This window comes from Neopelma chrysocephalum, unplaced genomic scaffold (assembly GCF_003984885.1).
Source record: "Neopelma chrysocephalum unplaced genomic scaffold, ASM398488v2 Primary Assembly neopelma1_102, whole genome shotgun sequence".
NCBI classification, from domain to species: Eukaryota; Metazoa; Chordata; class Aves; order Passeriformes; family Pipridae; genus Neopelma; species Neopelma chrysocephalum.
Window position 1 is genome coordinate 380,045 of NW_020897765.1, and position 23,969 is coordinate 404,013.

The 23,969-nt window shown below is 46.0% G+C and overlaps 1 protein-coding gene across 2 annotated transcripts in view; it reads right to left on the reverse strand.

Moving 5' to 3' along the window:
- GAD2 (glutamate decarboxylase 2) overlaps positions 1–22,641 on the reverse strand; it is a 41,574-nt gene extending 18,933 nt beyond the window's left edge. The window contains exons 1-7 of one of the 2 annotated variants that reach the window (XM_027695607.1): positions 22,472–22,641; positions 22,148–22,207; positions 21,874–22,026; positions 20,553–20,786; positions 15,642–15,732; positions 14,710–14,822; positions 10,774–10,889 (exon numbers count right to left, since the gene is read on the reverse strand). In XM_027695607.1, coding sequence (XP_027551408.1) covers positions 10,774–10,889; positions 14,710–14,822; positions 15,642–15,732; positions 20,553–20,786; positions 21,874–22,026; positions 22,148–22,207; positions 22,472–22,547 — 843 coding nt within the window. In that variant the 5' untranslated portion in view covers positions 22,548–22,641. Of the gene's footprint in view, positions 1–10,773; positions 10,890–14,709; positions 14,823–15,641; positions 15,733–20,552; positions 20,787–21,159; positions 21,266–21,873; positions 22,027–22,147; positions 22,208–22,471 lie in introns of those variants that run through there. The other variant, XM_027695608.1, reaches the window with a different exon arrangement.
- Positions 22,642–23,969: the final 1,328 nt, after the last annotated feature.

The window sequence follows — 23,969 nt, forward strand, 5'->3', positions numbered from 1 at the left end:
AATTGTGATCTCATGCCAGTGAAAGCTAGTAATAACTCCTACTAATAAACAGAGCTACTTCAGTTTAAAATCAGAACAGGTCTATTAGTAAGACTATTAGTTAATCTGTATGTACAGAATACAATGTGGCAGTTACATACCAGAGTGCAAGTCAACCTAATTTTCTCTCACTCACAGGACTTAACTCCTGAGCCAGTGTTGGTTTATAATTCTAATTTAAATGATAATGAAATAGTTTTACATCAAATTATACTCCCAAGAATCTGATTTTGTATTAACTCAAACCCAGCTGTTAACAATACTGTCCAAAATAATTTTAACTACAGAGTACTAAACTTTAAAAAATGGAAATTCTTCATGTATACTACAGTACCATTAGCTTAGGACATAATACTATAAAAAAGATCAGGAACATAAAAATCTAACAGGGCTTTTTAAGTGTCCACAATGTTAAAGAAGAAAGGAAGACCTAGTTTGCAGAAGACTACAAAGCAGAGAAGTAATCACTAATGCTTTGTCAAGGGAGTATTTGGCTTCAACAGTAATGCAAATGGCAGAGAGCTGAAGGGAAAGAGATTAACACAATGGTTACACACGTGTGCTCTGCTTAAAGGTCCTGAAGTCAGAGGGATTTCACTGCATACTAAAGGGCTCCATACATAATGAACACTTTGAGAATGAAAATAAATTCTAAGCCAACTCAATGAAAGAAGAAGAAGAGTAGAATCACAACATGCGCATTCAACTTAACAAGGAAAAACCTCTGTGTTTAAAAAATTGCTCAAGGAGTAATTTTGATTGAGTCTTGACTGCTATGGTTAAGGTTGCATAAGAGTTTCCACTCCAAATTCCTTTTTTCAGATTTCTCTTGAGCCAAGATTCACTGATGATGCATGGACAATTTGAAAATACTTTCTCAGGTAAATATTTTTCATACTACATTCATTTTTTAAATGCAGTGGGTTGGTACACGGGACATGGTTGCAGTTTAACCAACAATCTGTATTGAGCAGCCATTGAACATGTTGCCTAGATGTAAAATCAGCTTTTAAGGCCCTAGTACAGCAAACCACCCCAGTCCCTGAACTAAGCACATTCTGAAATGTAACATCCACAGTCTGGACTGACTTCTGCCTAAACTGATGACCGAGTGAAACGCATACTCATCACTTAGATCAGCTACAGGGGATTTAGGCTTGTGCTTAAGTGTTTTGCTGTGTTGGACTGGGTTCATTGCAGCTAGCCTAACCAAGTTTACGTCATCAAGCAGGCTTCCTCTGCATTTTGGGGGAAACAGGTGCCTCCAGGTGAGGATTTATCCAGCATAAGGGTGGTTGGTTTGGAGTGGGTGCTGAATGACAACAGGTGAAGAGGTTTCTACCCTTTCCCTATGGACCAAGTCCTGTGCTATCTGCTGTCTGTGAGAGTAAGAAGTGTACAGCATCTGCAGCCACCAGCACTCTCGACGCTACACGTTTGATTTTAACACTATGGCATTGTCCAGCATATTAAAACCACTGGTCAGTGATATGTTCACATTAGAGAGGGAGTTTGCCCTGTTGTTTTTCTAGTTGTGAGTCACAAGTTGCTAGGAAGTATTTAGCATTGAATATCACAGCTCAGCCATCACACTGGTATTTTTCATGGCACATTATTTATTTCATAAAATTGAATTTCTGAACAAACATATTTCCGTGAGCTTCATCACCTTCACTAAACGCAGTGGACTTTTTCCCAGTACAAATGCACTGGAGATGAAGGCTTGGATTGTGATCAATTCACAAACCTCTAAATGTTGAAGGCTCTTCCCAGCCTTGGGGCCACCCTGAGCCCTATGGGGCAGCAGCGCAACTTTGTGAGAGCAGGGAGGAGGAGAGGCCATGAGAAGGCTACTGGCAGGAGAAGGCTCATGAAAAATTCCCAATTGTAGGAAGGTATCTTTGAACTTTGCAGAAATAGAAACAGAGATAGAATATTGCCAGTATAATGACAGTTCATAGATGTGCTATATGAAGTGAGAATTGAATTTATACACTTTAAAAAATTTAATCTGTTTTTTATTCATATATTACACAAACTGATGTGCACATACTGGTTAGTGTAATACATAAATGCAGGCAGAGACTTAGGAGTGAAGAGTCACAGATATATTTCACTGGGTTTTGAGTCAATGACATTACATTAATTAATTTTTCTCCTTATTCCACACTAGTTAAAAAAGATTTACTATTGCCTTTTTTTTTCTATTAGAAAACAGAACTATTCAAAGTGCCTTAAAAAGAAAATACAGATTTGAATGGTTTACTATGAGGAAGAAAATTAAGCCCATGCGCTCAAAGGCATCCGCTGGAATATGGCCAAGCTCAGCTGCCTCTCTGAGAAGTCTCATGGCACTGCTAAAACAGCACAAGGGACAAAAAAAAGAATGTAGTGCTGATAGCTCAGTTGCCTGAAGGCTTTTTACAGACTAAAGGGAATTCAGTGGTCAGGAACCAAATTGGTTTAGGGATAAATTGGGAAGAAATACAGAAGTCTGTGCACAGAAGGGCAAATGCAATTACAATTTCTAAACAAACTTGGAATATGAAATTACTTTATCTGTGTATACAGTCAAAGATATATGACTGTTGTTATGTTTTCATGTCTTAGAATAACACCAGAGGAATTACTCCAATTGCTTGAAAGGCTCTGAAAGAGCCAGGATGAAGGTAAAATAGAAAAAATATAGTTGTAAGAGCAAAGAAAACTTTCCTAACCATAAACATTAAACTTTGGTTTAATATTCCTGTGACGATGCTGAAAATTTCGTTGCCTGTGTAATTATGATGGTAAACACAGAAAAATATAAAGGTCAAAGAGAAGAAAAGGTTTGCCAAAATAAACCTGATTAGGCAGAATTACTGAGAGATGATTCAACTGGGCTAACAAGGAAGGACATTAAATGTGACCCCTTTGAGGATACAGGGACTACAGACTTTTCAGCCGTGCAAGGAAGTGAGCTTGAACACCACCTTTCACAACAGAGCTGTGTAAGAGTCACACAGGTCTGAAGTCTTATAGTGGGAGAACCAGGGTAACCAAGGGCAGACAGGGGCATATGGCCTGACACCAGTCTTGAAGGAAAAACCAGGCTTGGAAAAGCTGGCAGGTCCAGAGTTTCAGCACTGTCCTGTGCCTGCCAGAGAGAGGAGGACATGCAGGTGGAAACAGGCTGTCACTTTGGTTTCCTGGCTTCCTCCCTCCCTCCCCTCATGCACTGCAAAAGGGTGCATGGAAGACTACAAATACGTCCCCAACAGAGAGGAGCCTAACTTCTTTCTGAAAAGAAATGTGGCTGAAATTCAGTGGTGAAGGAGAAGATATAGAATATTAGCCAATATTAGTGACAAAAGCATATTATTCAGCAGGAAAAAAAAATTGGTGATTCTCTGCCAGGGTAGTTTTCCCTTTGTCTAAAATTTCAAATACTCTTAGGTATAGGCTAGTTTGCCTGATAGCCGTTTTTTCGTAGTTAGCTGTGTAGGGTAAAAACAGAGTGTAAATGTATTACAGGTGCAAGAATGAATAGGCCTTTTGGAAAAAGGAGGAATTAGAATAATTAAAAATATTATGATGCTGAAAAGTTATCTGTTATCTTAAGTGAACAGTGCTTCAATAAACAGATGCTTCTGGTTTTATACCTTGCAAAATTACTTTCTCATCATCTGGCATGGTTGAAGCTGCCAGGAAGAACCATCCTAATGCCATGAGCCCCAAAGGGCACAGCTGGTTTTTCAGATTGCTGTTACTCCTTGTTTACATAAATTCTGAGTGGTATGAGCTTTGTGGAGGTAGCTTATCAGTAACAAGTTCCCAAATGCTGAGCAAGATGAGCCATCCCGCAGCTGAATCCCCTCTAAGGCCTGCAGGCTTGGTTGCTGGCAGGCTGGTGCCCAGAAGACCTGGACCCCCAGCCTCACCCCATCATCTATTCACCAGCAAAGGAGGTGAACACACTTTCCTCTTCACCTCTCCTGGGCTTTCAACAATGCGGAATCCCTGGATGTGCAGGCTGGGATACCTCTCTCTTAACTTTAATCATCTAAAAATGTGTGGCTGGTCCAAGCTCCCTCAAGAGTGGGGAAGAAAAGGTCCCTCCAGAAGGCACTGCATTTTGGAGGCTTTAGCACCCATTTTAGACTTAGATGAGTTGTCTTCTGCAGATCTTGCTCTTTTTTTATTGGCCATAAAAAGTGTATAGACTAACTCAGATTAAATGTTTACACTTTGGGTGATTAACATTAAGTGACATGAATTCTATCTTTATTATCTAATTTTAAGCTACAGCTTCTCCTTCCATTACTGACAAAAAGAGTATACTGTGTCTTATCCCAATTGTAAACACACTGTAGTGAGATATATATTTGCTATTGTTTCCTTTAGCTACTGTTATTCAGTTTTTAAAGTTATTTGTTAATATCAGGACAGAAATGAGGATAATAATGCTTTTGAACATACTAGTATTTACATCTTTGGCATTTTTTAAATATATAACTTCAAACTGCTTTTCTAATCCAGCAAGACTCACTTGTTTTTTTTCCAGTGTGGATAGTTTTGCAGCATTATGTGTGGTAAGAAATGTTGCACTGAGTTCAGGATGATCCTGTGGCAGTGTAAAAGCCATGAGATATTGACCAGATGAAGGATTAGACCCAAATGACGAATTTCCCCTTTGGGATAGACTGCCCTAGAGCACTACTTTTCTGGAAAATGGTTTTACTTTTATTTGAATGGTGCTACTTGAATTAAGCTGTTCCTCAAATAAGAACAAATTTTCACTGTTTACCCCTAGCTTCAAATACCATCAAAAATACTTTTCTAGTTATTATGCAATATGTAATGCAAAGAAAAAAATGTGTGGATCCTTCAGTTTGATTTTTAGTTTCCTTAGGTGGAAACAAAACTAATTCCTATTTACTCTGTATACTCGTAAGTATAACTTACAGCTTCGTAATCCATCTGCCAAATAGAAAACATGATCTCCAGGCTCCTCAGATCTTTCTCTGGAAGCCACACCACACACAACACCCCTTGGACTGCTTCTGGCAGGTGACAGTTCTGCAAACTGTCTCCTAAGTTGTCTGGCCAGAGGGCAACACTACGTACTATAGAAGTCATAGGATTAGAGATCAGATTTTTTTCCTTCTACAGAGAAACCAAACCAAAATCTTCCATAGCCTGTGTAAAATGGAGGTCTATTAAGCTGTATCTTTAGGGACAGAAGTCACTTTTTAATTTCCTGCTGCATCAGCACAAAGAAGCTCCATAAAAGCTTTCAGAAAACTGTTAAGGTAAAACCTTTGCCAAAGCCACTCTTCTCTCACAGACAATGGTGTAGTTTGACGCATTCCCTGCAACTAACTGGGCTTATCCACAAGGAGAAATCAGCATGCAAGAAGCTGAAGAGGTTATTTATTGCAAACTGCCTCCTGCGATCTAGTTGCTGTGCGGATACTCAGTGCACTATTCCCAGGAGGGTGCTCCCCTACCTCCACAGACAAGTCACCTCTCCCAGAGGATGAGGTCCCTCCAAGTGTGTCCAGCTCTCTACGACACTGATACCTGAACAGCCAACAGACCCTCCCTTCAGTTGGTAGATGCCAGAGCTGCACTCCTAGTGAAGTCTCCAGCAGTAGCTAGATGACAAGAGCAGTGCAGATGGGGAAATGCCAGAGGCAAGGAGAGCCTCTTCTGTATCCTCTTGGGTCTCCAACTGGGTGAAGAGACTCCTTATTGTCAGATGAGACTCAATTACCTGCCAGTTCTTACTCTGCATTTTCTTTTCCAAACCTATGATAGGAATTATGTTACTATTTCCCGAGCACCTGACAAGATGTTCCTATTTAGGAGATTCCTAGAGGAGTGAGAAAGGAAGAAAGCTGATGTGAACTACATGGGCACAGTCTTGCTAGGTTGGAGAACAGAGGAGACAAAAAAATTTCAATGTCTTTCCAATTATACCCAGCCTTTTTTTCATTCTCTGAAACGTGGACTGAGCCCATACAGCCCCTAATTAATCATCAAGTCCACAGAAATGCTACAAGTCTCTTTAAGCTATTTTCCTCCTATCAATTGAAAAGGTCAAAGACTGTTTTGTAACCTGAAGCCACGTAGTTCTCTACAGCTAAACTTTTCCCCTCTGCACCCTTTTCCTCCTCAGGGTAGGGTGACTGTCCTTTTTCCCATTAGGTGTAATCCTTGCACCATACTATTCCCAGCTACTGTTGGATACTGTGTAAAAGACAGTGCTGGTTGGACAGATCAAAATCACAACAGGTAATCGGTTAAAATGCAACAGGCCTTGCCTTATAGACAAATGGAACAACTAAAATATTCCAAGAAAGCAGCTCTCCCTTGCAGCCCCTTTTCCATGCTGAAAAAGGCGTCTGCTCCTCTGAACAATTAGAGTAGCCTAGAGCTGATATGCTGGGACACAGGAGGACACTTTCATTTTACATTTTTCATTGTGTTTGAAACGAAAGACTGAAATAGGTTTTTACAACTGGCATCCATCACTTTTTCCCCTCTGAGTCAAGGTCTCTTGCCTCATGTGCAGTCCAGAGCAGCTGCCCTGAAGGACATCACTGCTCCTGCCCCAGTGCAGATGAAGGAAGACTGATGATGCCCTAATGAATGTAGAGGACTGAATTAAATCCTGAGCGCAAGTGCATCTCAGTGAAACTAAACCTGTGCAAGACCGACCCAAGTAGTTGCAGTGTACTTCACCATCACTGGTGAAACAGAAACAAACAGAACTGGAGTGAGAGGCAAGTCACAGCTTGGGGAAGATCTGCTTACTGGGAACAAGCACAGTTGGAATAGTCACGTAACCTATTTTAGGCCCCGAATGCAGGCTGTGTATGTCAGGAGGCTCTTTATGGTCAGTGCACAGAAGTAGGTGAATCCCTCCCAAACGTAATTTAGAACATCTAAATTAAGGAATATTTAGGTTCCTAATTTGGACGCTCTGAGTTTCTCTCCAGAGGTGCTTCTCTTCACTGGTTGTGCAGAGAGTGAGGCTCCTAATTTAGGAACATGATGCACTCTTAAATTAGCAAGGCAATTACTTAAGAACTGCAAATTACTCCTCCCTTCCCTTTTTCCCCACTGGCAGCTGAACATATCATGGCATCAGACTGAGGCCAGATTCTGATTACAGTAGTATTGGTGGCAAATGTGACACGGCTTCATTCATTTATAGTAATGGAAGCTCTAGACTGGTAGTAATGAAAACAGAGTCCTGTCTGGGATGCTGGAATTCCTGGCTGAAAATTGCTGATATTGAAACCTTTGACCCTGACTGAAGAATTCAAGATGAAAATTCCCAAGTTTCTAAACACATACAGCACCTTTAAGCCATGTTTACTATCATGCCACGCTTGTAGAGCACGGGGAAACAATATGGATCAGTATGGATCTGCTGCTCCAGCTGGATCCCTACAAATCTACGGGCCCTGATGGGATTCATCTGAAAATCCTCAAAGAGCTAGTTGATATCATTGCAAAGCCTCCCCTGATGATTTTTGAGCGGTCTTGGGAATCTAGAGAGATCCTAGCTGACTGGGAGCTGGCAAAAGTTGTCCCAGTCTTCAAGAAGGGCAAGAAGGAGGACACTGGAAACTACAGGCCTGTCAGTCTGACTTCAGTGCCCATTAAAATCATGGAAAAGATTATTCTGGGAAGTACAGAAAAATGCCTGGAGGAGAACACAGTCATTGGTCACAGCCAACACAGCTTCATGAGGGGAAAGTCATGCTTATCAAACCCAATTTCTTTCTATGACACAGTAACCCACCTAGCTGATCAAGGGGAGCCAGAAGATACAACATTTTTGGACTGCAGCAAAGCTTATGATACTGTCTCTCCCAGGAGAGACTCTTCTGGACAAAATGTCCAGCACACAGCTAGATAACTGTGTTCTGTGATGGGTGAGCAACTGGCTCACAGGTTGGACACAAAGAGTTATAGTGAATGGGGTAACGTCAGGATGGTGTCCAATCTCTAGTGGGGTTCTGCAGGGCTCCACCCTCAGCCTAGTTCTCTTCAATGTCTTCATTAACGACTTGGATACAGAACTCAAAGGAATACTAAGTAAGTTTGCTGATGACACTAAATTGGGAGGAGCTGTTGACTCCCTTGAGGGCAGAGAGGCCCTTCAGGGAGACCTCAACAAATGAGAGAGGTGGACAAACACCAACCATATGAAGTTTAACAAGGACAAGTACTGGATTCTACATGTGAGATAGGGCACTCCTGGTTATGTAAACAGACTGGGGAAAGAGAGGCTGGAAAGCAGTGCCACAGAAAGGGACCTGGGGGTCCTGGTTGATGGCAAATTGAATATGAGTCAGCAGTGCCCTGGCAGCCAGGAGGGCCAACCATGTCCTGGGGGGCATCAGGCAAAGCATCACCAGCTGGGCGAGGGAGGGGATTGTCCTGCTCTGCTCTGCACTGGTGCAGCCTCACCTTGAATATTGTGTGCAGTTTTGGGTACTGCAATATAAAAAAGACATTAGGCTACCAGAGACTATCCAAAGGAAGTTAACAAAGATGGTAAAGGACCCTGACAGGAAGCCATACGAGGAGCAGCTGAGGTCACTCAGTCTGTTCAGCCCAGAGAAGAGGAGACTGAGGGGAGACCTCGTTGCAGCCTACATGAGGGACAGAAGTCCTCTACATGACTTCATTCCCTCATGAGGGGAAGAGGAGGGGCAGGTACTGATCTCTTCTCTGTGGTGACCAGTGACAGAACTTGAGGAAATGGCCTGAAGTTGAGTCAGGGGAGGTTTGGGTTGGATATCAGGAAAGGTTTTTCACCCAGAGGGTGGTTGGGCACTGGAACAAGCTCCCCAGGGAAGTGGTCACAGCACCAGGCCTGTCTGAGTTCGAGAAGGGTTTGGACAATGCTCTCAAGCATCTGATGTGATTCTTGGGGTGTCCTGTGCAAGACCAGGAGTTGGACTTGATGTTCCTGATGGGTCCCTTCTAACTCAGCATATTCCATGATTCTTTAATTCTATAGTCTGCTTGTTCCATGGCCATTTTCTTACAAGAGCACCCAACTGTGGCAGAGAGAAGCCACAAATAGGCCGAGGAGTCTAAAAGTGAGTAGAAGGTCAATATGATGTGATAAATGAGACAGATGACATCTGCATATCTTAGTATCTGTTCAGGTCCTTCATATCTTAAAAAGGATTGTACTTCCAGGCCTCTGGAATTCCTGTAACAGCTTTGGCTGTTGTGAGGGTTAAACCACGATCCCATATCCTCTGGGAAATTAAGTGTTAAAGGCTCCTGTGTTCACATAGTATGGTTTCTTCACTTCTCTGGAAGATGTGCCATTACATACTTCATAAAAAACTTGACAAAACCTGAAATTTCAAGATACTTCTAAAATGTAATGGATTTCAGACACTGTCCTATGGATCCTCTAGTATATTTGATTTTTAAATGTTTAATTTGCTAAGGGAACTGCTTCTTCCCTGGCATGAAAACACAATTATTAAAACGCGCTTCATTATTTTGAGACTGATCACAATTTGGGTCATTGTTTAACATTCCATCGCTATGAATACAATGAAATTCTCTAATGATTAATAGGATTTGTTACTTTAAATAATCATGCTGAACCTTATTTGCAAGACTTATTAGGCTTGTAACTTCCACATGAATAATGTATCTCTAGCAGGACAGCCAGCTTTGGAAAGTTGCTACTCATTTGCTGACTACCCTTCTCTTTAACTGCTATGGGGACAATTATTCTGCAATGCGGAGCCCACAGTCGTGTATCACATTTCATCCCATCCTATTGCTGAACTTTTCTGATCAATTTTTAGGATATCTTGCTCTTCACACTTGCATAGAATGAAACACGTTCTATGGTAAGTCAAAAAACTCAGCTACGAATGAGTTCTGGATGAGCCCACACAGCTGGAGAGAAATTTAGAAGAGGACTATGAAGTTTGAAAACAGCTCATAGTCCCTCTTGGGGATAACTTTTCCTCTTCCCCTTCCTCCCGCACCTGCATTTTCCACTTTAAGCTGCGAGGAGTTTTACATGGTCACAGAGCCAAAATATTCACCCCCACCCCAAAAGAGTCTTTTGTATGGTTGTTCAAAGAGCAAAGAACTCTGTGTTTCTCCCACTAGGACCACTCTGGTTTCTCGTGTGCCCACCTCCCCTCACCTCTGGCACTGCCAGATTGTGGTGATGCCTGTGAATGAACCCACGTGTGCTGAACTATTTGCCCACAGGCAGAAACCTGGAGCAAAGCCCAGCTGCCCACCAAATACCACACACACACAGCATCACCATAGTAATGTCTTCATGTATGTTATCACCCTCCCATTAAATACCAGCAGGAGTGGTTTCAGCTGGAAACATTTTGACTCAAAGGGATTTTCTGTTGCCCCAGAGTGACCTAATAATATGTATTCATGGCAGAAAGTCCTGAAGCTCGATACGGTTCTTGCCACTCTCATCAACATTTATATGGACACAAGTGAGAGCAAAAAAATGGCAGTGGCTTGTAGAGCCTGCTCTCCCTGGATTTCAGCCACAGATAAGTGCACACCCTCTATATATCAAAAAGCTGTCCCCTTCCCACTGTTTTAATCCCAGTGAAAGAATAACAGAAATGAAGACAGTTGGCTACAAATTCCTATTCATCTATTTTCTTCATCATAAATTCATACAAGCAGATGTAACAGATAGAAAAAAACAGAAACACATACATGTTCTGATGTGAAGGCAACCAGTCTGGGAATAGCTGCCATTCCTTTTTCTTTAACTTCTGGGAACATCTTGAAACGTGCAATCAACATAGCATACATGTTAGATATGGCACCACCTGGAGTCCACAGTAATATACTGTTACTTTTTCTATGCATTGTAATATCATTTCAGAAAAAATGACAAGTCTTGCTACAGTTTATCTAACTCTAATGCTAATATTTCTGCCTCATGGCAGAACCATGGATTCTTATACCTGATGCTCCTCATAGCTGGGCTGTGTAATAATAGGATCTACTACACCCAAACAACAAATTATACAAAAACTACTATGGCAAAAAGTGACTGGGGCTTCCATTTGTCCTCATTCTTGCTACCATCTCTCCTTTAGTTCCCAGTCTTCACTTTCCATACCCCATCAACACATAACCCCACTCTATTCCACCTCCCAGGCAGATGCCCCACAAGGCAACTTGCCCCAACAAGTGCAACCTAATCTGTGCTCTCCCCTCCCAAATCAGGGGGGTGTTTAATGCCCCAGCTTTGAACAAACCCACACAGTGCATCCCAACAGACACTATCTTCTGGATAACAGGAGTTGGGGGAAGGAAGAGAAAGGAAAAAGGGTCATTCTAACACTTATTTTTCATTTTATATGTCCTCAGATGGGAGCAAGGGGAAAAGGTCAAATGTCCCTAACATTTGCCTTAAAATCACTGGCATACACTGACTTCAAAATACCCATTTCGAGATGGGTATTTTACCCACTTCAAGACGGCATTCTGCAGTGGTCTGTTGCCATATTTCAATTGTCAGTGCATAAATTAAAAACAAGCAGTTAATTTTTCCTTTTTTGAGATTTTTACTAACTGTCTCTATGGGTCTACAGTGGAACAATGTTTTGTTTTACATTAATGCTGCATGAGCACTATGGGAATATAATGCAGTACCTGAGGCAGAGGCTGAGTAGTTTTACGTATGTATGCACACAAGCACACACACACAGAGACATGTATACATGAAATCCATCAGGTTTATCCTGTATATATATTTATATACAGAGATTGATTACATATTGATTTTTATGCATATATATTTATATAAAGCAAAGGTTTGAAATGAACAGGTCAAAATGCTGCTAAGATAGAGTTCAACTAATGCAACATTCATCTATCTAAAAATGGAGTAAAGAGCATAAGATGTATACTTCCAGAGGATGGTTCAGCTCATCCTCTGGAAGCTGTATTGCAGTAGGTGGGATGACTTGCTCTGCAGACACATCCACCCCTCTCCCTTGATATGTGGGAGCTGCTATAACTAGCCCATGGTAGACACCCAATGCTTGGACAGCCAAAGCAAGAAATGCTAAAATCCACCCTTCAAGCAGATGAGGGAAGCACTGCCGGGTATCTGTGCTGGCAAATTTAACATTGTTTTGACTTTTGTAAGATTTGTTTTTATCTTACTGGAGATACATACACTGTTCCACAGCCCACAGAAACTGTGACCTTCATTTCTAATCAGTATCCTAGCTCTGTTCTTGCAGTGAAGCTGCCCCTCTGGGCTTTCCCTGACCTCACTGGCCCTCCTGTGAATCCAAGGGTAAATGCCACCAAAAGATGGCATCGCTCGCAGAAGGGTCAGTAGAAATCGGGGGGTTTCCTCCCTTTTCAACTATCTTGAGAGATATGAACATATTTCTACCCTTCTTTTCAGAAATGACAAAACAAGAAATGGAGAGATTAGGAGGAAGTGCTCAGGTATCTGTCTCTAAAAAATGCAGATGTCATGTTGATGACTTACGTGACTGAACTAATGTGTCCAAGTCGAAGTAATTTGGCCTATCTTATCAAAAGATATTGGCTCAGTGTCAAAAGAATCAAGACTGAAATGTTAAATTTCTTCACTACCAGGTTTTCCTATTATTATTACCTCGTTGTTTAACCTTAAGCTTATTAATAAGCCTGCATTCTGGCTTTAATTTTGGAGCTGTGTTTACATCCAGAGTTAAGTGCAGGCAACAAAACACACCTGCAGAATTTGAAGAAAATAATCAGGCCTTTATGCTTTGCATGTGTTGATACTGTTTATTTCATTCCAGAGAATGCAGAGAGCAAGAACCTTTTCTTTGCAACAGTAAGGTCTTCAGCTGAAGCCATGACAGCTTGAAGCGAGAAGACAGCATAGAGATGATTTCGATTATTGCCTGAAAAAGCAGAACCTGCACACTGAGTATTGCTGCCTTAAGAGAGTGAATTAGAAAGATGCATTTTGCACAAAACAGAAATTGCAGAGGAAGAAAGGATGAGAGGGGTCAGCCCTGCAAACGGCCAGTGCAGGTACACACCTGCAGAGAGCTCGTCCCTACGCCGGTGTCAGCACAAGGAAGTGAGCTCTAGCACCTGACACACCAGCAACACCGTGGCCCCAGGTCAGGCAGGGATCTGTCGCAGTCCCAGCAGGGCCAGCAGTTCCTCATGAGGCCCTGGACACCTTTCCTGACTCACACTATCTCTAGCTGAGTTTGCCAGATGCGGGCAAATCTGGGACATGCACTGAGCCTTTCACCTCTGCTGCCATGCCCAGCCTGTGCCCATGAGGGCTGGCTGGGCAGTGCTGCTATTGCTCTTCTCTCCTCTCTCAGGTCCCTGACCAGCCCTGTGGGGTTATTGCATCCCAAGCCTGCAAGGTAAGGAACTAAAACCAGCTGTATCAAGTCAGGTTACAGACTGTTCAGTAACCAACCACTGTTCAGTTTCCAAAAGCTTTAACTTAGGTCCTGGGCTCGTGACACACGTTTAGATGCCTGATGTGATGGAGGCCGAGGTTTTTGGGGGGACCTCTAAGCACTACAGTAATAGCTGCCAAAGCTTTTACTCTTAGAGCTCTTTAAACAAGAACTCATCAAAAAGCAATGTAAATTCTTCTCATCTGTGGAAAGAGCAAGAACAAAAATCCCACACCGCTTCCCACAGGTGCACTCAGATGTGAGAAGCTGAAGATGAGCCTTGCCTGACCGTGATGGCCTCGGAGAGCTGAATGTCCTATGCTGTTATCAGTGAGGCCTTTCCTTTGCTCAGTAGTGCGCTCTTTCCCTCTTCATTAGGTCAATGGACTTTCTTTTCAGAAAGGCTGCTGCAACAGCTATCAGTCTTCTCTTTTGACAAGCCGTTATGCCCAATGTAAATTCTTTCAATAATTTGCAATTTTGTGAGGCAGATAGGCCAAAATTTTTTGCAATGAAATTCCAGAGTAAGGGAGGAGGTGATGAAGAGTATAAATCAAAAGATTAAGTGGAATGATTAGAAAAATAAAAAAGTCTTAACAATGTAGTGTTTGTCTGAGTCAATGATTACTCGACATTAATTTTTTTGCCTTATTGACTTGCCCTGAAAGAACCAGGTTTCTAAGCCTTTAAGCGCTCAGATTAACAAGCCACCCAAATACCCCAGTGAGCAAAACAGGCCAGTTTTACATGGAAAGCTAACAGCATACTCTACTGTTGGCAGGGTCCTACTGACTCCACTAAAATTACTGGAACGGATGCTACCTCTTTCCCTGTTTCCTTCAATTTCCCCTGTGATGATGGAGAGCTTTGTTGTGTTTCTTCCCTCCATTATTAATACAATGGTCTTTCTATTTCATGTTATCCATAAGAAGTGGGGGCAAAGCGAAACTGCAAGGCAAATGTCTCTTCTGATTATGTTTCCCATGTGCCATTACAGCTGCTCATCATGCAGTGCAATTTGTTCAAACAGACCCTCATAATCACATCTCTGAAATTCATAAACATGCAATACTTTATCTCAAAGAGGCCACTGGTGGTTACTAGCAAGTGTCCTCTCAAACATGCATATTTAATTATATTTACTCTTTAGCTATAGGGGATGTCATATACCGTAGTCTGAAAAATAAAGAAAGCTTGAAATGTTATGTACCAGGTGAAAATATCCCATCGCCACAGCCCCCTGGCCAGCCAACCATCTCTCTCATTTTCCTTAGTGTGACATATTCCAAAAGTACAAACACTGGAGCAATTTCATAGGTGAACCTGAAATGTAGTAATGTCCATATTTAATGCTTTCATCTACAACACTAATACATCTTTTTGCAATATTACATTACATTGTAGCCACAATATACTCTATTTGGCACTGGGTAGAGTTCTGTTTGACAATACTTTCCACTATCTTCCTTCGGATTGGACATCAAATGTCTAGAAGGAGAACGCAGAGAGTGCTTGAGAATCCATTTCCACCCGCTTCAGTGAAAAAAATCTTGCCCACCTCTTCCAGGCTCAAGGCTTTGCCCTAAATTCAAGAGACGCTGGGCAGAGCCAGCCCTTCGCCTTGCATAAACCTGTGTGCACATCTAAAGCACACATGTCCTCAGTCCTATTCATAATGACAACGCAGTGCATGAAGCTAACCAAGTACACAAAAATGCTTCCTAGTCCCAAAGTGAAAACTCCACACTTTAAATTCTGCATCTCTTTCTTACAGAAAGCTCTACATGCTCTGAGTATGGATTGTACACAACCCCTCTACATGAATGCAACTGTTCACTTAGCACACCTTTCATTTTACATATTTATGCATGCAAAATGCTAATCTATGTATATCTTTTGCGTATTTTTTGGGGTAGCAAAACCAACATCGTATTAGCATGATGAAATTTTATAGAAGACAGCCTACAAGACAAAGTTGAAAGTCTTTGTGTAAATAACTGTAGTAACCATTTAAAAAGCAGATTAAGTTTTCCCCAGCGGTCTTATAATAAAATTATGCTTTCATTTAGATACAGCAACTAATATTTTAGAGTTTAACCACAAAATTATATTAAATATGATGAAAAAAAATCCGCTACTTACATGTTAGTATTTGCTGCTGATGTCAGCCAGTCTGCTGCCAATCCAACCATGTCCAATCCAGTTGAAAGTTGATTAAAATATCTAGGGTGCCCTGCACAAGATGGAAAATGTTATCAAAAGGCTGATGACTCTGAATGAAACTATTCAGTGCTGAGCATTGTATTTACCTCCGGATTTCTATAGAAAAGGAAGCACTTTCAAGGTATGAAACAAAGCAAACAGCAGTAAATACATTTCTTGGAAAAGGCAGGATGATTTCTCTTCTTTCTCATTCCAAACTCAGTAATTACACTGAACACAGAATAATGAATTCCAACATTCCCTATTATCCTTTCAATATGCCTTGAAAATTAGCACATTGCTGCCTCACAAAAATAGCTGTTTGCTCCCGTTAGTGTGTCACATGTTGTCACTGGATATGGTTTTGCCTGACTAGGTTTGAAAGGCACGCACGAGACACCATCTGAAGAGCTTGCCAGTACATATAACATCAGTGATGAATGGCTAATGATTGTAATAGACAGGGCGAAATGAGAAAATGGAGTATTTTGGTGACTGCTTTGCACATGACTCAATGGCTGATGATTGTACGAAGATGGCAGGGAAGGTGGTGGTCCTTGTCATTTTTTCCCTGTCAGAGTGCAATTACAAATAGCCTGGCTACCTGCAACTGTGATTTTAAACAAACCCCATGAAAACCAGCACTGCTGCCCCAGTAGACTGATGCACAAGAATATATTCAATGAGCTGATAGTCCACATACCTGGTTAATCTAATTGGCTCCTGATTTTTTTTCTAAAATCCTGCTAGAGATTTTTCTTAAAAATGTGTCCAGAGCCATTAAACCCAGAAACCATTAAAACTCCATTTTTACTGGTCACTTCCCGCAAGCCCCTGATAAGTGGCATAATTACTGGTACAAATTATAGATGGTTCACAATTACTTAAATGCCATCTGACTCAAAGGAAGGCAGCCTCTGCTTGGAAAACACCTGTCCTGACCCTTAGATGACGAACTGTTATTGCCATCAGAGAAAACAAAAGATAGAGCAAGATGATTGAGGAAATGCAGACCTAGCACTGAGAGAAAACTTATCTTCGGTCTCCTGTGGCCCCTTATCAGGCACGGACACATGGCTGGCAGAACAGCACAGGGGATTGCTCCCCAGCTCCCACCCTGCAGCACACAAAGGCAGAGTAATCAGGCTGAGCTGAGTGGGCAGACCACAGCTGAGGACATGGGGCAGGGGACACGCACACATGCAAATTCCACTGTGCCCTTAACCTGAGACCAGCCCTTTGCCACAGCCATTCAAGCCTGATCATGTTTTGCACTGAGCTCTCCCCACCAGAGATAGGAACTACCACCTTCCCCTGGTCTGTGCTGCCAACGACAGGCAGCCAAAGTCCCTGAGGCACCGAGGAATGATGCTGAGATCCAGCAGAATGCACAGGATCTGGCCCTTGCTCTTAAGTGGGGTCGGTGGACCTAAGGCACCCATGCACCCCACCAATGCCACCACAGCCTTGGCGATCCTGTGACAGGGGCTTTGCCCGCAGAGAACCACATCTCCCCTGATGATGGGATTTTTGGAGATTTCTGTATTTATAACTCAAGTTCAGTGTCACAGCTGGCTCCAAGCTGGTTCCCAAATTTCACCAGGAAGCAACAAAAAATTAGGAGCTAAAAGCCTTTAGTGGATCTGGGCTACAGGAAGGCTCAAAAAGGCTACAAAAACTCCTGCTTTGGAAATAAATCCACACTGAAAAGCTGGGGAATAGCAGAATTCGTATCTGCATCTGCAGTGTCTCAGTGGCTCTCTGTCAGCCCCATACCCACCCCCAGGCGACAGCCCTGTTGTCACTGCCTGTTTCTTCAAGCGAACCTCACAGCAACCCACCTGCTTTGGGAACTGCCGTAGGAACAGGGCCGGCTGCACGCGGAGGCTGGGCAGCGGTGCCCTGGAGCGACCGAGGTGGGGGGAACAGCACTGTGTTGAGAGACGTCAGTACAGAGAGAGTAGGAGCTGCTGCTGCTGCTGGGTGAGCCCCCAGCACCCACCCTCGTACACAGCTCTCTCTGCTCGACGATGCCCTTCCCTTCTGCAGCATGACTGTAATACATAAGGGCACAGAATGTACTGCCCCAACTGCCCCCAGCCCCAGCTGCAGTGGTTTGTCTGTTCGTGTGACACCCATATACATGAGTGAGCTCTCTTCCCTTGGCTAGATGGGCATGGAAAATTGTGGCTTTGCTTAAAATACAGGCTCCACTGGCAAAGTAAGAAGATTTTGTGAGAGATGCTCAAAAATCACTACCCGGGTGCTGTCTGCCTGAAATGCACATCTTTTGTTGCGGTTGTCACTGAACAAAGAAGTGACTGGGAAAGAGACCAACAGGGTGCGAGGGAGAGAGGTGAAAGTAGGAGATTATTGCTTGCTGTTTGGTTTAGCAGTACACAATGTGTTCACAGATATCCCTGAGTAAATCGGGACATGATTGCCAAGAACCAGGGCCAAGGCACAGGGACACCGCAGGGCCGGTCTTTCCCTACTGAGGGCGTGCCTTTGCCCTGCGCACCCTCTCAAACATACTCCTGCCTCCACTTGGTCTGAGGCATGAGTATGCCCAGCATGAACACACAGGAAAGATGAGAAGGGCCAGGCATGGCTAGACAGCACGGATAAAGGCACGGCCGACAGCACTGAGCCTGGCCTTGCTCACAGCCTCACTGCATGCATGGCCAGCATCAGGGCCTACCAGGGAGCAAAGCTGGGCCAGCACCAGTTTCTTGCACCCTTCCTGGTGTTTCCAAGCTATTTTTAAAGACTTGTATTTCAATTACTCCGTTCAATTTCAATTGCACTGCACAGTAACTGAATTCTGCATCCATCTTTCCTTGCTTTTGCAGTCACTTCCGTATTCTCTCAGCAAGAATTCTGTCTCTGCTAGTAAAGGGGAAGAAAGTGTGGTTCCCCTGAGCACCCCAGCAAACAGTGGCATGCAGACAACACCTGGAGCAATCGACACCTGCCCCTTAGATGAAAAATCAGCCATCTGGCTCCTCGAATCCCTGGACCTGGGGATCCAGCTGTGAGGCTAATCTAAGCAATACAATTTATTTTTCAATCAGCATCCTGGGCCCCTGAAGCCAAACACAGCCCAGGAGAGGCCGTGTCTGAAGGGCTCCTGCGACAGGAGTGGAGACAGACCCCATTGCCGAAAACCTCACCACACTGTCCTTCCTCTGAGGGTTATTCCAGTGTTTTACTCTGAAGCACATGCCAAAGGGCTCCAGGTGTAAATCCCCTGCATTTTGTGAGGCCGGGGCTGGGGCTGTCACCCCAGGATGCTGATGAGCAGCAGCAGCCAAATGAGGTGGCTCTGCACCCCCTGGCTGAACCCCATTACGCCGCTGCATTTCCTACAACTCCCCCAGCATCCATTCTCAGACCTCAAAAGCATTATTTTCATTAAAAAAAAAATTAAAATGCCAAGAAGGGAAAGCCTCAGATATTTAGGGTGAGGAAGAGAAATGGTAACATTGTTTTAAAGGGTATTTTTTGGATGCACAAAATTAAATAGGTCTATTACATGAAAAAAGGCTCTAACAAAAAAACAATTAACGAAAATCACCTAAGAAACCCTATTTTTTTCATTTCCCAGAATCACAGATCCCATGTTTTACACCATTCTGTGCAAACATGTTTCCTATGACCTACTCAGGCACATAACATGGATCACTGGACTGATCGACTTTGTTCCCGGGGACATCATTTATCTGTTTATTCCAACATTTTACAGGCATTTTGACAGCACCCAACCCATGCATCAAAAACATGCGGCTGGTCATTTGCACCTCTAAACGAGGATTACACAGATCCCTCATAATCTTTACCTGTTCTGTTCTCAAAAGGTGACAAAACCTGTTTGTTGTCTTCCCCTCAACCTCTAGTCTCAAATCAGCCTTTTGTCTCTTTCAGTAACTGCTACAAATTTATTTTTAAGCTATTTCCCAGTAATTCAAATTCCCACTACGAGCTCCCCGGACTCCACATTATTTCCCAATGACAGCCGTAATTGCGGCTCCGCTGCTTTCTGCCCTCTCCGCCGGCGTTTATTTAAGGTGGCCCCTAAGCAGAGCCGGGCGCTTGCCCCTGCCTGGGGTCGCCCCACCACGTGCCTCCCCGCCACGAAGCCCGAAGGGGGGACACGACTAACGCGGGGTCCCAGGCAGGCAGAAGTCAACCTGTCCCTGCTCTCCCCAGTGGAAAACAACAACAAATGGCTATTAAAACAATTCCGGCTTTGGTTTTATTGCTTGAGCCTAAAGTTGGGACAAACCCCTCAATATTCCTGTGCATGGTTCTGTTAAATTCTCCTATTTTTATGTCCTGCAGATAAAGGGAGACACAGCAAATGGCTGCTCAGAGCTCCCATTTATTGCGATTTTGGCTGTTAAATGGGCTGGTCCCTCCTGCCTCCCATGCAGGGACGACCCCTCTCCGCCCTACTCCCGGCTGCGCCGAGCTCTGCGGCCGCCGCACCTCCCGTCTGGAGGGAACGAGGGGCGACTCCCGGGGCATCACACGTGAAATGGATGAGAAGGAACAGCGGAAAACGGCGAGGGTGGTGCAAAGGCCGCTCCGTGGCACACTCGGCAACTCCGACGCACAGACACATTAATCTTAAATCGGAAAGGGTGTGCGAGGCTGCACTGACAGCTACCGAGATGAGGCTGCTGGAGTGTTTTATCATTTTGGAAAACGATTTTTGTCGCCGCCAGAAATTGCCTGGAACTGACAAAATACAGTTGCTGCTTCAATCTTTAACATTTCAAGCTAAAATAAAATGGCGCCTTTAATCAATGGATGAGACCATACAGGGTAGAAAATGAGCATGGCTATTACCTGTTTTAATTGCATATTTCAGTGTTGTTCTGCAGTTCAATAAAATTTCTTCCAAGGTCTGTGGCTGGTCTGCCAGTTCCCAGTTATATTCCTGGAGCAGCTCATTTGGGTAATGAAAATCAATAACTTTTGTCGATCTATCAAAACTTTTCACCACATACTGAAGTAAAATGTCCACAACGTCTTGTAGGAAAGACATAGTTGTTATTTCTCCGTTGCATGTCGGCAGAAGATCTGGGAATGGAGAAATTTAAGAGTTAACTTCGTTTTACAACCACATACACAGATTTTGGACAAAGGCTTCTCCCATTTATGTTTAGAAAATCTTTTCACTGTGTTGAATACAAATAGTTTTTGTTTTCATTTAAAGAACAAATTGCTAAGGCTGTATTTTAAGGAATGTTCTGAGAGATAACACTTAGGATTTAATATTCTATTTAAAATAGCAAATTTTGGCCACAGTGTATTTCGGACCAATTTTTAAGACAATGAGAGAGAGCAGGTAAACAAGAGAAAACGGAAAACAAATCTCAGGAAAAATAAAGATTGAACAACAAACGCTACAAGAGGCACCCTAAAACCTGCCGTTTGCCTTGCAATAAAATACCTTCGTGGCGACTCTCCTATGTAAGTAACTTGTTGATAATTTAATGCCTTTTTCTGAGGCAATGCTGCACAGTCTCTCGGTGTACACAAAGCTTTTGTTTAAGCGCGATGGCTCACTCAGAGCCGGACTGTAGTGGAAGCCCCTAATTTGGGGTGCCCCGAGGGCGGTCAGGCAAGCAGCAGCACCAGCAGCTCTCCCCGGCGGGGCCAGGCGAGCAGAGCGTGTCCCGGGCTGCCGAGCAAACGAGTTCCTGGCTAGCGCACGTCTGCGGGGAGCTGGAATCTACTCAGTAGCGGAGACGCTACCTCCAAGGTCAGAAAAGATGAAGTACAAAAATACCTCGAATTGAAACAAATGAGAGAGCGCTCTTTCTCCCTCCTCCCCTCAAATCTTAATTACATCGCAGGGTCTTCAAAGGGAAGGTCGCTACTGTCAGTTCTCCTTAGAGAAAGCTGCAGGTTCCAGCACGCGGGATTTTACTGCTTCGGGGTTTTTTTTCGGGATTTTTTTTTATTTGGCTGTTTTTTGGCAGATCTGCGAAACGCCCGGCGCCGGAGGGGGCCGAGGCTGAGGGCGCGGAGCTGCGCCGCGCACCGCCAGGCACCGCCGGGCTCCCCCGCCTCCGCGCAACGCGCGCGGAGACGATTTCCTGACCGAATTCCCGTTTTTTTTCGTTAGTTTTAGAGAAACAGCGTGGCCCGGGAGCGCCGTTACCTGTTGAGTGCAGAAAGGCGTAATTCACCTCCGCTTTTTGGCAGGCGCAGGGTTTTTTGTCGCAGGTACAGGCCGGCCGCGGCTCCGCTACCCCGGGGGATGCTGCCCTGGCGCCGGTTTCCACGGGCTTCTCGGCATCTCCGTAGAGCAGGGCTTGACAGCGACACGGACACATGGCCTCAGCACCGCGGCATCAACCCCGTCCCCTCGCCCCCCGCCCCGGGGCAGGTCCCGCGGCGCTCCCAGGGAGCTGCCGTCGCCTCCCTGCCCTTACCGCAGAGTTTGTTTCCGATCCCTCCCGTGAACTTCTGGGCAACCTGACACCAGGCTCTGGCTGCAAGAGAAAATGGAGCGGAGGGTCCGTGGGGGCGGGCGCGGACGGGGGCATCTGGTCCGACACCGGGCATCGCTCCCCAGAAACCCCCTGCCCCGCCGAGCTCAGCCGCGCTGGCCCGGGCTGTGGAGCCGCCGTCGGTCCCCGCCGCCCGCACCGCTTCGTCCCGCCGCTCGAGCTGCCACAAAGGGGGCTCCGCCGACCGGGCAGCGCTGTCACGGCGGAACCGCCGGGCCGGTCCCGCCCGGCCGCCCGACGTCCTACCTGTGCCGGGGCTCTCGGCGGCCGCGGAGCCCTCCTCGGTCCCGAAGGGCCAGAAGCCGGAGCCGGGGCTTGCCATGGCGGAGGCGAACCGGCGGGACGGGCGAGTTGCGGCGAGAGCTGCAGCCCAGGCGGCCTGAGCGAGTGTGCGTGAGTGTGAGTGTGCGGGTGTGTAAGTGCGCGCGGCTGCGCCAGGCGGCGGCAGCGAAGGGGCGGGAGCGCCCCGGGCACGCGTGGGTGGGAGCGTCTCCCGTGGGCGCCCCTGGGGCGCGCTCCGCCGAGATGCCGCGGCCGCGCCCCGCAGGCACCGCTGCCCGGGACGGGGCGGGCGGCACCGCGGGGGCCGGGGGAGGTGCCCGCCAAGGCGGGCGGCGGCGGAGGCGGCTGCTGTCAGGGGAGTCCGCGCCCCGCACCGGAGGATCGAGGGGCGGCGGTGGGGGCGTGATAGCGCTGGGGGCAGACCCGAGCTGCAGGGTCACCCTGTGCTGGCACTGCAGCTGCCTCGGGGGGATAAGGCGAGCGAGGTGGCCTGTGTTGTCTTCACCCCACCGACGGCCCCACGACCTCTGTGGCGGCGGCCCGACGGGGTGGGACCAGGGGACCGAACTCTCCGGCGCCGCCGAGTGCTGAGCGGAACGGAAGGATAGTTTCACACGTCCTAGCGCGGGAGGCCGCGGTGGTCCAGCCTTGTGCCCCGAGGGGGAGGGCTGGGTCTACGGGGAAGCGTCCTCAGTCCTGTGAGGTGCAAAGTGACGGGAAATACACACCCCCCACACACACACACCCCGCCCCTCACCCTGCACCGGGGCACCCCTGCACGTCCAGCAGGGTACTCCGGAGCAGCGGCGAGGCCGGGACAGCCCCTGCCGCCGGCGCCGAGCAGCGAGGCAGTCCCGGGGCGGGGAAACGACAACCCTCCGGAGTCCACGCCGCCCCATCGGGCCGCTGCGGAGAAGGCGCTGGTGGATGGCGCGGGGATGGGCAGCTCCCGCTGCCCGCTCTGCTCCCGGGCTGGCAGAGGGGTCCTGGCTCCTACGGAGGTGCAGGAGGATTCTTGCCCGACGCCGCGGCTGCCTGGGGGCGGCCTTTGGCTCCCACATCTGCCCCCGCGTTCCCGGGCCACTCCCGGGGTATCCTCGCAACCTCCCGGGATGGAGACCCTGGTGGAGCCTCCCTTCTCGCTCCAGTCCCGTGGAGGCTGCAGGTCTCGGAGGCGAAACTAGAAGAGCAGGAAAACAACCGTAGCCTTTCCTTTCACGACGTCGTTTCTGAAGCCAGCCAGACCTCCCTCTCCACCCAGCCGGCTCTCCGCGGGAGCCCTTCCCTACTACCGCGGCTGCCTCTCCTCCGGCACAGGACGGATTTCAAGCCCTAACCTTGGAGGGAGGCAGGCGGGAACACGCCAGGCCAGGATCTGGCTCTGCCAGAGAGCCCTGGTCATGCAGGGCCCCCACGCTCCTCGCAGCCAGGCCCTGGGGCTCCCGCGCTGTGTTCTGCGAGG